The sequence below is a fragment of the Physeter macrocephalus genome, chromosome 4 (assembly GCF_002837175.3).
Source record: "Physeter macrocephalus isolate SW-GA chromosome 4, ASM283717v5, whole genome shotgun sequence".
In the NCBI taxonomy this organism is placed as follows: Eukaryota; Metazoa; Chordata; class Mammalia; order Artiodactyla; family Physeteridae; genus Physeter; species Physeter macrocephalus.
Window position 1 is genome coordinate 4,703,655 of NC_041217.1, and position 16,304 is coordinate 4,719,958.

Here is a 16,304-nt window from a genome sequence, read left to right on the forward strand (position 1 = left end):
TAGTTCCTTTTCCAGCAAAACTTCTCCACATAGTTTTATAGTCACCTCGTCTCAACTTTCTCATCCCCCATTTTCTTTTTAATACCTTCAGCCTTGTTCCCCATCACGTCACTGAAACCACTCTTGTCAAGGTCACGGTGACCTCTGTTTTACACGATCCAGCGGTCAATTCTCTATTCTCATTATCTTCCAGCTTTCAGTAGAAATTGACCTTAAGACACTGTCTTTACCTCATGTGTGGGTAACCACACCCAACCTCGAACACTTTATTATACAGCCTATTCCAACCACTTCTCAGTGTCCTGGCTTCTATTGCTCTGCAGAGCAACGTACCAGCCATGCCTTCGCTCAACACCTCCACGGTTACCATCACATCTAGAAAGGATTCCTAAATCCTAAACACGGTGGTCGGAGTTTACGTGACCCGACCCCTAACTCTCCAATCCCATCTCCTGCCCGTCTTCCTCATGCGCGTGCTACAGCCACAAAAACTTCTTGCTATTTTTTGAAGATGCCAAGCTTGTTCCCAAACCAGGCCTTTTACACCTGCTGTTACTTCGACATGATATTGGCCCCCGATCTTCCCATACTGGACTCTTTCTCAACAAAATGTGCGCTCAAATGTCACCTCCTCCGAGATGCTTTCCCCAACTATCCAAGTGAAAATGTTCCCACCCCCCAACCCACTCTCTTTTTAATTACTCAGCTTTATTTTCTTCATAGCATCTAGCAGCTATTTGAAATTATATTGTTAACTTTCCTACTTGCTCCTTGTCTGTCTTTCCTCACTAGAACATGAGCTTTTACAAGATCACGGAACTTCTCTAGGTCTTAGGTTCTCACTAAACCCGATGCGGGGAACATTGCCTGGCAGAGAACAGATGCTCAGTAGACATTACTAAATGACTAATCTATAAAAATAACTCAATCCTTAGTTCTGAAAAGTGAGATAATGATTAGAAACCACAGCGGGAGTAAATTCAAGGGTATCATTCAAGTGTATCATTTGACTGGATTAACATTTCACTTGATTTTATTGCTTTTGACTGTGGTGTTTTTTCCCAGCAAATTTGGGGTTGGGATTAGGCAGGAAAAGAGCAAGAAGTGCCTCATTACATGTTTTTGCATAAATGTTAACATGACAAATCTCATTAGCCCTCCAACTCCTGAAGGAAGAATACCGTCTGTCATGCTGTATAAACTAGTTTCATTGACAGACTGAGCACATGGAAATCACTTCTTGTGATCTGAGTAAAAGCCACAGTGCACGTTACATTTATACTTTGCCTTTTCTTCAGGGAACTTTATCATAATAAACACACCTGTATCTAAGGTGGGTTGTAATTTTTAATTGTCTGTTTTCGGATAGGATACAGAGATAGAAATGATTAAGTACTAAAGGCAAACTAGGGGTAATGCACGAGCTATACTCTCAAGAGTATGTTATTCTAGCAGAACTATCTTCTCAACACATCTCACTAGAAATAAATACAATAGTGTCATGAGGTCACATCAAATGAAAATTATACAAAATAGCAAAAGTGAATGCTAGGGTTTATACCTATCGGTTAGGAAAATTTCACCCCTCCTACTAATTTACATTTTCTCCCTTCATTAAGATAAGTCATACTTAAAAAAAATGTTACTGAGATTTTTGAAAGGTCAGAGGCAAACTTCTCCCACTTTCTGTAGTGGCAATGCAGTAGCAGTGAAGATCCTTCACGCCATTCTGACATGGGACATCCAAATCCTTTATGTGGAGACGGAGGGCGATACGCACCCGGGGTACGGTTCTTGGACTGCCACTGTTTTCAGAAACCCTATTCTTTTTTTCCCGGTGAAAATATTCAAAATGATTTAAACCCCATTGTAGAATATAATTGGGACTGAGAACTTTAGTATTTCCGTCAAAAGCTTAACAGTAAAATTAATAAGTAGTAAAGTATTTTAAACAAGCAATTCAGAGGGCAGAGCAATGGAAAAGGTGTCATTAAAGTTCTGTGTCATATTAGAGGCCTGATCTCATTCTTTACGCAAATTCATCATGCTTTATTCATGTGTGTAGCATATTATTTCTTTAATATGAAACATAAGAGTATGTGTATTCTTTTAGAAACCGCCCCCCAAGTATATACACTGTGCACTACATTTCACATACGATTTTGATATATGATTTTAAAATGCAGAAACCTAAAAGTAACTGACTGTATTCTCATTCTCAGTCACTTTGGGGCTTGGTTGTTGATTTGGGCCTCAGGTCAGTCTACCCCCTAGCTCCAGACCATTATTTTAGTGCAGTGTTTTCCAAGGTATTTTATGTATTTTTTTAATTGTATGCAGGTAATGTAATTTAAGTCTAGAGCAGTTAAGTGAAAATACTGAGCTAAATTGAAGAGAAATATATATTCATTTAACAAATATTTACTGACAACCTCCTACATGTTTGGCACTACTCGAAGTGCTGAGAGTAGCGTGGGAAACCAGACAGAAAATCTCCTTCCCTTCTCAAACTTATATTCCATCGAGGAAAAGATGATGAACAAGTGAACAAACACCTGTGTAGCAAAACATCCAAGGATGATTAGAGCCATGAAGAAAAGTAAAGCCAGGGAAGAGGGCACTTGGGTAGAAAAGGGGATGGAGGGACGGGGCCCTTGTGAAGCTCTGGGCTGACAGAGCTCAGCGTAGAGATGGTGATGGTGCGTAGGACCTAACTGCTGGGGTGAAAGAACACTGGACAGAAGGACATCGGATGCACACTGAGGACAACTCTTAGAGGGTCTCTCCCACTATGAGAGGAAGCAGGAACATGGGACGGTAGCTGGTGGGGACGGGAGGGATATCAAGGGAAATAGTTTGTAATGAGGAGATTTGACAGTATGCTTATACACTGAGGGGAAAATTGATGATGCTGGCGGGTGAGAGAAAAATTTCAGAAGCAAAATCTTCGAACAAAGGGAAGAGATTAGAATGGAGTGCGAACACAGACGGTTGGCTATAGACTGAACTGTGCATTATTTGAACTAGGAGAAAAGACATACTGTAAATAATAGTGTGGCTACCATGTAGACCTGTCAAAATTGTAAAGATAGTATTCAAATTGCTAACATTTGGGAAACTGTGTTCAGTAGTACTGAATTGGGGCAGGAAAACCGTTCAGATTGAGGGAAATACTCAACGGCAAACATCAATCGAGTGCCTACTGCGTTTGGCTCTCTACACACGAGGTCATATAATCATCACACACACACCCATAGTTACCTACTTATCAAGTAGACGTTTTATCCTTTTCTTACAGAGGAAGCTTTAGATTATGGAGACGTATGAATTGCCAGAAGCCTCAGAGTTAACCAATGACAATGTGCTCACACTGGCACTTTCACTGTGTAGTGCCAGTAACAAGAAAAGAAAAGCCAAACATCACCCGGTTAATTCTTTCTCTAGAAATTAGCCTTAAACGATCAAGGATCTAGGCTTGGTGCTGCTATGACCGCTGTTTCCCGCTCAGAAACCCAGGGGCAGGATGAGGCTACTCTGGCTTATTACACTCCCATTAGGTTTGTTATACCGCTACTCGTGCAGGGAGAAGCAGCTACACGTTTCTCTGCTGAGCTGGAGTTGTCTGTATTCTTTTTCTGGGTTGACTCATGGAACAACTGAAATGCCCATCTGAACTGGATGGTGATAAGTTTGAACTGCGCTTACATTCAAATCCTCGAGGCACCCCCTGGCACTGGGCCCGGGGAGGACACGGGCTGAGTTCACACCAGCGAACCTCCCGGCAAGCTTTCCCGGCTGTGTTCGCAGGGCAGGAGCAGGAGAAGTCGTCCCACAGGGAGTAGCAGACGCCTCCGTTGTGACAGGGGTTGGGCTGGGCAGACAATAAGTCAAAGGCATAAGAAGCACTGGCAACTAAACACGGAAAAGACCCCGTTAATCTGTGAATGCTAATTTCCTACATATTTACATTTCGAACTTTTTATATCCATTGGCTGATAAATAGAATAAAACTTACTGCTACCATCGAGCGAGAGGAAAAGGGAAATAAAGAAAAATATATAATACGGATCTCTCGTAGCACAAGGAGGATTTTCAAAGGTGTAATTATATTCTCTGTAATTTATAAATTACCAGGCACTTTCACTGTCACTAATGATAGTTTGAGTTAGAGACTTTTCCTCCTGGTTTTTACTAGTGAAGAAACTGAGGTCCCTTTTGTTGTCCAAGATTCTATCAACAGTCAAATAGGGAAGTTGGTACTTGGCTCCTCTGGGTCCCCAGAGGAGTGACACCACCTCCCCTCCAGCTCTGCCTCTGAATCAGAAGCGTCTCATAATTTGAGTTCTCACAAAGTGTTCAAAACAGAAGTATTGATAAAGGAATTTCTGAGAGCTCTGTCTTTATTTATGCCCATTCCACTGTTAACATGTAATCTAGGCTAGTGACCCAACCTTTTTAAACGCCAATTTCCTTTTCTGTAAATAACATCAATGGAGAGAATAAAAAATGCCTGCTTTGCACAGTAGTCGTTCCACAGAATGAAATGGATTGATCCATGGAAAAGAGTGCCTGGCACATTGGAGGTGCCCCTATAGTAACGCTACAATGATTCATTTTTATGTATTTAGAAGCAAGCCCAGTACATGGCAATAGTTGGAGCTCAATAAATGTTCAACAGATATAAATGCCTTTCCTTCTTTTCCTCTGAAAGCTCATGCAGAGCTGACAAATTCACGTATTGAAGCAGCTTTCAAAAGAGCATACAAAATATACAAAGTAAAGCATGGGCTCTGAGGAATTATATTACAGAAAATTTCAAATCCAACTCCCAGAAAGAAGTTACCTCTCAGATTTTTTTTCCTTATTGACTTAGTAGATGTTCAAAACAATGGTAGGTGGGCATTTAAGATAAAGTTAATGGTATGTTCAAAATGAATTAATTCAGTTAAACCTCTGGGATGCCATTAAGAATTTGGCAATTAAAATACAATTATTCTTAAGTCACTTGGTTGTAGAAGATGTAGTTATCTTGGTTGGTTAAATGGACCATGATGGCAATAAGATCAAGGCCGTACTTTCATGGCTCAACCTAAATCCCCGAGTCCTGCTGGGAAAGTATGGATGAAGCATTATTCTACGGCTAGTGGGTCAGTAACACCATATTCACATACAAAGAACAGTTATAATAAATTACCTATTTAATGAAATGAAACTTTTAGCACACAATATGGACATAGTTGGTATGAATAATCCTACCTCACACAGGTTGTCTCCGGGACAGCCTTGGGTCACATTGACAAGGACTGCATCTTGGGTTGCATTGCTCGTTGAATTTGGGAAGAATTCCAGATTTTCGTTGTTTAACCTTATATCTTGAATACAGCCTTTGAAGAATCCACCATTAACTTCGGTCTCCTGTCTGTTAGGCAGTCCACCAATGTAGAGGACATCTCCTCTTTGCAGTCTCCACGTAGGAGCAGAAATAAATCCTAGGTTTTGTGACGACTGATACAGTTCGATTCTATTTGGCTTGATTTTCAAAGATATCAAGCGGACATTTCCATCGCTGAGAACAAATTTTACTAATGACTTGGGAGAACCTGGAGTCAGCATTGCTAGCCTGCCATGATCTAGCCAAACACGGATGTATTGGCAAGTGCCGTTTTCCAGAGCTAGGAGCAAGCCCGATGGACGATGTGTTCGAACAAACATGGAGAGCGTGAAGGCCTCTCCATAGCTCTTGTCAAGATGGAAAGCAGCATATCCAGTGGAGTCATCTTGGCCAAATCTGCCTGCCACATACTCTTTAACAGAGGAGGAGAGACAAAGAGGAAACATCTGAAGACCCACAAGTAATGCATATATATACATATAGGCACAAATACATTCATATTTTTAAAAGTTCAAGACAGGCGGATTCAATAGAATGACAATTTGAAAAGTCATCCCTGACTTTCTGAACTTCTGAGTTTACTTTATTCTGAAAATAACTAGATTTTGGTTTATACTTTATGGTTGAAGTCCACTGATCACAAAGAGAAAGAGAAGACTTCTGCACCCATAAACTTTTGAACCTCTTCCTCACTGCCCTAAGAAGGTGCGGCTTAAACGTGGAATATCAGACACTACTGCACTCCAACTGGATTTGGAGAAATTTGTCCCTGCAACACATGTAAGCAGACTCAGCAATCGTCATCGTTGCTATTTGGGGGCATGCTCAAACAAACGGCATCAAACCTAACTGTTCCTTGTAAAGGACGGAAACCAAGAATTAGATTTGCAAATCCTCTTTCGGGAAGATACCCCTAATAATATTAAGAGGCAAGGCAGTTGAACAAAGGAAGAGGAGGACTCTTCCTTCTGTGGTCCTGGGTGGGTGAAGGAGAGGCATGGAGCACAAAGTACTAGGGCAAAGCTGAGTTTTGAACTCACCCAACATTTCCTGTGGACAGAGAGGTTTCTAATGCATTGACCTGGCAATGCTATCCATGTGCATCACCACAAGAAAACTCTTGAGAAGTATAAAAATAAATGCTGACCTTCAAAGTCATTGATGATATAGTAAGAACAAAAGTTCTTGTACTCCTAAAGCTTACATTCCATTTGGGTGGAGGTTATATAGTATGTCAGGTGATGATAGGTTCTTTGATATACAAAAACTCAGGCAGAGAAAAGGACTTAGGGAGAGCTGCGGGTGAGAGTGGAGCTGTCATTTTAAGTGGAGTCGTCAGGGAAGAACTCTCTGAGAAGGTAATATTTGAGCAGAGCCCCGAAGAAAGTAGAGATATTACTGCAGAAACTCAGGAGATAAATGATGGTGGCTTGGATCAGTGGTCATGGTGCAGATGGGGAGAAGTGGTCAGATTTTGGAAATGTTTTGGTAGAACCAACAGGATTTTCTGGGGCAAGCTGCTCTCCAAGGCTTTTGGTCCAAGTAACTAGAAGCATTGAGTTTCCATTTGCAGAGATGGGGAAGAAAACAGGAGGAACAGATTTGGGGGAGAAATGAGATTCCATATTAAATTTGGGATGCCCTATTAGATATCCAGGTGGAAATTTCTAGTCAGTAGCTAGATATAGAGGTTCAGGGGAGACATTCTGGGCTAGTCATAGTAATTTTGGATTTGTCAGCATAAATGTGGCATTTAAAGCCCTAAGATTGGAAGAGATCACCAAGAGAGTGAATCTAGAGAGAGAAAAGAAGAGGTCCAAGAACCGAGCCCTTAAGCATCAGACATGTGGAGGTAAAGGAGATGATAAAAGAGTAAGACAGAAAGAGAACGAAGGGAGAGTGACACCCCATAAGCCTAGTGAGGAAAGAGTTTTCAGGAAGAGGGCGTATTCAACTGTGGTAACTGTTGCTGAGAGGTCAAGGCAGATGAGGACTGAAAAATGACCACTGAATCTTGCAATCTGGAAATCACTGATGAACTTGACAAGAGCATTGTCTTAAACATATTGCTATCTTCAAGTCTTCACATCCCAATGCTAACCAGAAAAAAAGCACATTCCAGCATGTTTAAATGTTGTCATATGGTTCCACTGAAGTTTGAGCAAAGGTGGGACATATTTTATTTTAGCTGAACTATAGTGAAGCTTGCTTAGGTAACCATCTGTGTTTGAAGATCTTCTGCATAAAAGTCTGCATTTTCAGAATTCTGCCTTGATTTCCTACAGGAACATTACATTTTGAATCTGCATTTGGAGACCACCTGCTCCAGGCAACTACAGGTAGCTTTCAAAGTGCATTGTTAGATGTAACAATCCGTCTGAAGAGGCTAACATCTCTGAATGCACCGCAGCACTTTCATATGAGATAAAACGCTCAATAAGAAAATGTGGCTCTTGAAGTTCCCGAGGTTTGGGAATATGCACAGAATTGCTCTGCCTCAGGGGTGGTCCCCGCTGGTCATCCTGGGACGCCTGCAGCATCACTTTGTGGATCCAGATGAAAAGACAGACAGAACACAGAGCTGTTTCTTTTTCTCAGAAGCTTGACTCTCCAGCAGTCCTATTCTTCAGAAATCACAAGCAAGTAGTCAGAGCACGTGATTTACTACATGATTTTAGAAACACCTGACGCCATATATGACTTGTCTGTGGACACGGAAAGAATGATTCTCATATGTGTTGTTGATGTGTCATGAAGAGGGATGACAAATAGGGATAAGAAATAACCAAGTTTTAATGATTGATGGACTATAAAAAGAAGAAATGTATTTAGAATAAATAAAAGCCACTTGGGTCTAAGTGTACTTCATTGGTTTAGGGTGGAAAAAGCAGAAATCTGTGGCACCAAGAGGGAGAACAACTCAAAGTGAACCAGTCATAGAATGTGGCTGCCCAAGGTCAATGGGACATGAGGCTGCAGAATAGAAGAACATTCTCTGGAATGAGAAGGTTACAGTCCTGTGTCACTCTGCACTGTCAGGCACATCTAGGAGCCAGAGAAGCAAATTTATTCCAGAGCAAGCAAGCAGCTGGTGGAGTGTCTGAAAACGATGTCAGGTGGAAAACATTAGAAGAAACTGGGTGTGTTTAGCATGATAGGAGTGATGGCTTGGATAGTACAAGACACTTTTCTTCAAATATTTGTGTTCTCAAGGAGAAGACATGTAAGTAAGGTTGACATTGGCTTCAAGAGTTACGATGCTGCCAATGAATGGAAGCTATAGGTCATCATACATTATTTTAGCACAAAAAAGACAACTTCTAGGGGATTTCTGGGAAGATGGAGTGTGAGTGAGTTTCCCATTCCTGAAGGTGTGTAAGCAGAGGTTTGGGCCACTACACTTGGGTGCACAACAGTGTAAAAAATTCAATCATGGAGTGAAGCTCCTTCTGTATCTAAGAAACTCTAATTCCAAGCAGATAAGAGCGTCAAAGCTTAGATGTACGACTGAAGATAAAACATATGTCAATTGCCTCTCTTAATCAAATATTCTCTAGAAGGGACGAGGTCGGTGATACCTTTATCCTGAACAGTATCCTGGAAGCTCCACGTTCCTGGACACAGCCAGGGCGATAAGATACACTGCGATGACCCTGCAGACAGCTCTGGGAGCTAAGCTTTGAGGAACTCTTTTCTGAACTCTTCTTATTGAGACACTTGATCATTTTTAAAAAATCAACTTTAAAATATAGGAAGCCCGTCTGTCTGTCATGTTTAGTCAGCCAGCTAAATCCTCCATCCAGTCTGCTTGTTCCTTGCAATGGGTACCATGTTTGGGAAACGCTGAGCCAGTATCATGAATTGGGTGAAGTTTGCCTTGTACTTTTTAGCCCATCTCCTCCTGAACATCTATGTTCAATGACAGGAAGATTCCAGGTTGTCCTTACAGCTTGTAAGCATCTTTTGTGATGGGAATAAACTCCCCAGCAAACATTCCTCAAAGATGTTAGCAAATACAAAATACTTTAAATTTATGACTAAGAGGTGATATGAGAAATATAACTTTTCTTAAAATTATACCAAGAATTTTCAGAAAGGGACGATTTTACAGAACTTACTCCCTAGAAAGATATCTTCTGAAGCTAAGAATTTTCATGAGGATTAAACAGTTTTAAGTAGTGGAGGGGTGGGGGGCAGCGGGGGGAAAAGGAAACTGGAGGAAGAGAGGGGACAGCTAACCAATTCAGGAGCTGGGCTTAAAGACTCTGATTTTCCAAGTTGGAAAAAATAAATTAAAGAAAACCAGAACCCACTGGATTGGCGCCCCTTGAATCTATTTACCAGGACAGATAGCATCACCACGGTCAGTATTAACCTCATGGGTCAGTGCACTGGGAAGCTGGTCACAATGAGTCAGCATCTGTTTGTTATTTTGTATATGTAGTAAAAATATTGCCTTAGGTCAATTAAATTTTTCTTCAAAAAGTGAACATCGCTTCAGCATAATCTCCCCTTTTCTCCTTTAAAAAAAAAATCACAAAACAACTTGCCATTCCCTTTAAAATATTACATAGAGCTAGTAGACGCCAGGCCTCATAGTCAAGCAGGTCCGTGATTTGTAATGAATATTGTGGTCAGGGGGAGACCCGTGAATAGCTTCTAATAATTCTTAGCCCTTCATACAGGGAGTAGGGTATAGACCAAGACTGGTTTCAATTTTACTTCATATAAAGCAAAGAAGACTATTTACCAGATGTTGTCCTATTTCAAGTTACTCTCAAATCTTGGGGTAAATTACAGCTGCACTTCAAAGCAGTCTGTTGCAATTACCTTTCCAACATTTGCAATGCAAGAGAATAATACAAAGAAGCAGGTATGTACTGATCACTATCAACAGCAGTCTTTGGAACAATGCCAGAAGTAAGGATTTTGAAATGCATTTCCAACTGATTTGCTAGAGAAATTAGATCAATTAGTTTATGGCATCTACCAAGTTTCAGTGTTGTTACTTTTTTTAAACTTTTTTCTCTCTTTTTTTTTTTCTTAAGACACGTAGGTAAAATACCTGTTTTCTCCAATGCAACTCTGGAAAATACGCCTTTGAATAAAATTGGTGGTTTGTAAAAGTGCTAAACTTAAGCATGATTCTGGAGCTAGTGTGAATTGCATAGAGAGGAGGGCAAGGAAATAACTATGTACTGAGAGTCTACTATGCAGGCGGCATTGTGCTAGAATTTGGCATTGACTAGTTTCACGTCTAACGGTCCTGTTTTTCCAAAAAGATGACTCCTCTTTCAAATAAGATTTACAATACATTTCTGATACACAACAAATGGTAAAATTGTAATAGCATTTTGTAAACACCAAGATGTAAACCCATTTGGATGGGAGCTATGGGCTTATTTTTCACTTCTCTGCATGAGTGAAACCCTGGTGCCCTATGAATCCACTCAGATTTAATTAAGGTACACCATCAGCCTCTTCATTTTCCTGTCAGTGGGCAGCCAGCCGCAGAGTCCTGAGGACTCCTGATGATTCATAACCAGCAGAAGCGGCCTGGCCGTCTCGTTCCGGCTCTGCTCTGAGGCACAGCCTTCCTGGCGCCCGGCCCCTCTCACCTCTGTGACAGCTCCGGCCTCGGTAGGGCCGGTAGCAATCACACTGGTAACTAAGCCACAAGTTGAGGCAGCGTCCTCTGTTGTGACAGGGTTGGCTCTCACACCAGTCCTTTCTCGTGCAGCCTGCCTTGACATTTAATGACCAGCCGGACGAGATGTTCTCCAGGGTGACGGGATTCGAGTCAAGTTGCACATCTTGGAGGCAGCCTGCAAGCGAAGGTATGGATGGTCTATCATAGACGTCAAGCAGAGCAACACCACTGGGGGCTGTTCCCTCTGGTAAGCCCCCCAAAAAGGAGTTTTGTAAAGCACATGTTGACCCATCGCTTCCAAATGGAGAAGGAGCTCTCGTGATGCATGTCCCCAGGCAAGACTCGTCAAGTAAGGCAAGGGTCACAGCCTCTGCAAACGTCACCTCCACTGCATGCCACTCCCCATTGCTGGTGTTGTGGGAGATGAACAGGACCACCTTTGGCTGATCCCTGACTTGAATTGATAAGTGGACGTAGCCACTGAGCAGCTCCAGTATCACAAACACGTCCCTGTCACCTCGGAAAAGTAGAAGTGCCACTGGCTGGACAGTCTGAAACCTGAGGGCTATTTTACAACCGGAGTCCTTGGCTGTCACTGAACCACTTGGGACCCACAGGAAGCCATCACCCTCAAAAGAAAGTGTGGTGACCGTTTCACACCGTGACCCAGTATAGCCAGAGGGACACAGGCAGCCGAATCCACGCTGGCCATTGCGGGTGTGAGGGATGCATGTTCCATTATTTAGACATGGGTGATGAGCACAGCTGAGGAGCAAATCAGAACAGTCCCTTCCTCCATAAAATGCTCCAGAACGGTTATCAAATGGGCAATGGCAAGTGTAAGTCCCAGGCAAGTTCTCACAAGTACCACCGTTTTGGCAAGGGCTTGAAGAGCACTCATTGATGTCCTCTTCACAGTGGACCCCTGTTCAATGATAAAGAATAGATTAAAATTACATATACTCAGATCAAAAATAGAACTTTCACATAATCTTCATGTATAATCTTTTGGAGGTGCAGAACTGGCTCAGGTGTAGGACTGTAACAGAGTGAAACGTGAATAGAGACTGAAGAGCTGATACTGATTCTATCATTCTGCACGCATGGTGCACAGAAGTGCAGTCATGGTGAACCTTGAATTCTCCCTCTAGAAACAGGTTATTTGCCAATAAGAGTGGTTGACTCAAACCATCATTGTCAGATACATATGTGACACTGAATGTCATAAAATTTTTTTTAAAGGAGAGAGAAATAGATTGCTCTTGGGAGCAATGCTAGACACAAATTATTTACTTGGGGACTTAATTCCCAGATATTATCTTGCCCTGGGCTGCTAATTTCACTCTATTCTACTTGGAAACAGCGATCTGCCTTCTGCATTTTTTGCACCTCCCCGTAATCCCTAGACACACAGACAGCCCAGACAACTCTCTCTGTGGAGGGCTTCTGAGGAGAACGGAAGGTCCCATAACCTCCTCGCCACAAGTCTGGTATAAACCATGAAATCTATCCAATAACAAGCTCCGGTTGCTAGTTTCTTTACTTTCTTTTACTCTTTTTCCTGGTTCTAAGTCAAAAAAAGGTATCTAATTAGAGAATTGTTAGAATTCATTTAATCCAGGTAACAGAAAGAACTATAACACTTTTTAAGAGTGATGGCTATTGCTTTTTAATGAAGTTCAAATGAACAAATAGTGTTAACAAAAACTGACACATGTATAGGACTCTGTGGCTTCGACAGCACCATCGTCCACGTTATGTGTTTGTGTTTACAGCAATCTCCCGAGGTTTTCAAGGCAGATAGGCTTAGCTCTCCTTCACAGACAACACTGAGGCTTAGAAAGATTGACGTCTAAACTCCAGAGCACTTCTACAATCTGGTTTTTAAAATCCAATCTGACACTTTCTGTTTTTTAATTGATAATTTAGTGCATTCTTGTTTTCTGTTATTACTAACATGTCTGTCCTATTTTCCCATTTAACTCCATGCCTAAATGTGTGCTTCTTAAATTTAATCAAAGGCTCCTATATTGATAATGTTGGATCTGAATCCCAGCTAGGCAGAGCAGTTACATTTTTTTTTTGTGTCTAGGTCTTCTGATCTATAAAATGGGGTTAAAAATAGTACCTGTATCACAGGGCTTTTTAAAGGTTAAGTGAGTAAAGACACATAAGATGCTCATAACATTGCTTGATATGTAAGTGGCTTCTCAGTAAGTGTTGGCTGTAATTAAAAAGTAATAACCAAAGAAATTACCCTCGCATGACAAAATCAAATAGCACTGTCATCACTGAGAGAGACTATTTAGAAAGTGTGGGCATACAGAATGACCCACAAATTGCATAACTTTACATAATGAGAGATTTACCTGGACAGCATATTAGGCTGGGATCTCATTAGATCATGCTCTTCACGAGGGAAGGGAAGCTGTTTGATTTACCAACGTATGTCTAAACCACAGCACGATGCCTGGCTCATGTTTGGCACTCGGTAATTAATTTTTGTATGAATAGATTAATGATGACCTTTGTAAGGTGATTAAAATTTTCATACTGCATTTAACCTGATCTAATCCAGAGCCCAAAGTGCTCTTTTTGTGTCTATTTTGAGATAAATTTACCTGGTGGCACAGTGGTTAAATTTTTGCCCACAGCCATTTATGTACCATACATTTAGACCCTTGATTGGACCCTCCTGTACTTATATTTTACTTTACTTGGATTACTTTAATACAACCTTTGTTAATCCAAAAGTATTTCAAGCTCTGTGAAAGGAGGGAACGTGTTACAATCTTAGAGTCTCCCACAGTCCCTACACAATGCTGTGCATATGTGTGTTATAAAAAGCTGGATAAGTAGAAAAAATAAAACTAAATCAAACTGATTTATGTGATCTATAATCATCCTCATAGGTAACAGAACTGACACAGCAATTACAGGCTATATTTTAAAGGAATGTTAGAATGCAAGTTTCATTTAACTGAACTTACGAAAAGTTCAAACTTTTGTATTAGAAGACAGTTTACTTAAGTTTGATTTTCACAGGATTTTGAAAACACAAAAAAATCAATCCGTAAGCATTTAATTAAGAGGAATGCTGAACAGCTCATGAGTAATAATTGAAGAAAAACTCTTTTTTCCCACCCCTTGTGCCTTTAAACATATTTAATGGGGGATAAAATCTCCCACAGACCCCAAGTCTTTTCTGTTCAGCCTTGATTAATAATAGTCTTAAGATCACATTTTAAAGACCTATAATGAGTAGGATGGCCAGTCATAAGAAATGTAAGTTTCAGTGCACTTTGGAATTGAATCTTTTTTCTTTGTCTGTTAGGTCAACTTCAGGCTGCCTTGAAAAAGGACCAGGAAGGGTTCCCCCTTCTTTTTTCCCTCCCCTCCCCACCTCCAGACTCCTGCCTGAGTGTCAGAAGGGTTCAGAAAGTTTCCCCTGACTGGTGCTGGTGTTAGATGGCTCCACTCTCTCTGAGACTGGCAGGTGTTTCAAGGTGACTTTTATCCCGGGGCTCTTTGTGGGGTCCTTGGAGCCCCCTGGTCCATCGCTCCAGCTGAGACTCCAGCCAGCAGGCCTTGTTCTCACGTTGTCACTCCCCCAGCCCCTTCCTCATTGGTTTCCTAAGGTTTACTTGACATCAATCATCAACTCTGTCTGTTGTTCTTCCTGTACCTTCTGAGGGGGACCAGGACCCGTTTTACACTGACCACTGACTGACACCCCTCCCGTGATTCCCCAAGGACCCCAGGTCCTCGGGCCTCTGCCCTACAGGTGGAGGGGAGCACGGTTGCTGCCCAGCCCAGCACAGCCCAGCCCAGCCCAGCAGCAATTCCACTTCCTTCTCTCTCTTTCCTGCTGCCCCAGGTGAGCAGTCACACCATTTCATCATTTTTTTTTTTTTTGAAAAGACCTTTCAGAACTGCTTAGACTCTGTGTCATTTACTACTGTCCAAATACATGAAGTTCTGATGAAATAAAATCATGCGGTACAGATAAAAACAGGCCACGAAAGCCCAGAGTCATTAGAGGGCCAAATTGCAGGCCACCAAACAGTTCACATTTTAAGAAATTGAAACACCTAAAAATAGATAAGGTGGTTTCTGAAAAAGAAAGAAAGAGAAGGAAAGATGAAAGGAAAAAAAAAAGGAGAAGAAAAGGAGGGAGGGAGGGAGGAGAGAAGAAACCATTCAGGAAATGTTAGCTCACAAGAATACTGAGCTTAGAAAGAAGAGAAAAATGCATTAAAAATGCATAAACTTTGTGCAGGTTAATGCAATAGTAAACAGTAGAATACACAGGCCTCCTAATACTTTTGTAATGGCATACATATAATGTCTCTAGCATTTTCTTAAAATATGCAGACAGACAGAGGACCTTCAAGATGGCAGAGGAGTAAGACGTGGAGATCACCTTCCTCCCCACAAATACCTCAAAATACACCTACATGTGGAACAACTCCTACACAACACTTACTGTTTGCTGGCAGAAGACCTCAGATTTCCCAAAAGCTGTGTGGCTGATAGGGTCTTGGTGCTCCGGCTGGGTGTCAGGTCTGAGCCTCTGAGGTGGGAGAGCTGAGTTCAGGACATTGGTCCACCAGAGACCTCCTGGCCCCATGTAATATCAATCGGCGAGAGCTCTTCCAGAGAGCTCCGTCTCAACGCTAAGACCCAGCTCCACTCAATGACCAGCAAGCTACAGTGCTGGACACCCGATGCCAATCAACTAGTAAGACAGGAACACAAACCCACCCATTAGCAGAGAGGCTGCCTAAAATCATGCTAAGTTCACAGACACCCCAAAACACACCACCGGATGTGGTCTGGCCCACCAGAAAGACAAGATCCAGCCTCATCTACCAGAACACAGGCACCACTTCCCTCCACCAGGACACCTACGCAACCCACTGAACCAACCTTACCCACTGAGGGCAGACAGCAAAAACAATGGGAACTATGAACCTGCAGCCTGTGAAAAGGAGACCCCAAACACAGTAAGTTACGCAAAATGAGAAGACAGAGAAATATGCAGCAGATAAAGGAACAAGATAAAAACCCACCAGACTAAACAAATGAAGAGGAAACAGGCAGTCTACCTGAAAAAGAATTCAGAGTAATGATAGTAAAGATGATTCAAAATCTTGTAAATAGAACGGAGAAAACACAAGAAACATTTAACAAGGACCTAGAAGAACTAAAGAGCAAACAAAAAATGATGAACAACACAATAAATGAAATTAAAAATTCTCT

The 16,304-nt window shown here is 41.7% G+C and overlaps 1 protein-coding gene across 1 annotated transcript in view; it reads right to left on the bottom strand.

Moving 5' to 3' along the window:
* CRB1 (crumbs cell polarity complex component 1) overlaps window positions 1-16,304 on the bottom strand; it is a 281,561-nt gene that overhangs the window by 42,258 nt on the left and 222,999 nt on the right. The window contains exons 7-9 of the mRNA XM_024130639.3: window positions 11,011-11,967; window positions 5,257-5,804; window positions 3,706-3,871 (exon numbers count right to left, since the gene is read on the bottom strand). Coding sequence (XP_023986407.1) covers window positions 3,706-3,871; window positions 5,257-5,804; window positions 11,011-11,967 — 1,671 coding nt within the window. The remainder of the gene's footprint in view (window positions 1-3,705; window positions 3,872-5,256; window positions 5,805-11,010; window positions 11,968-16,304) is intronic.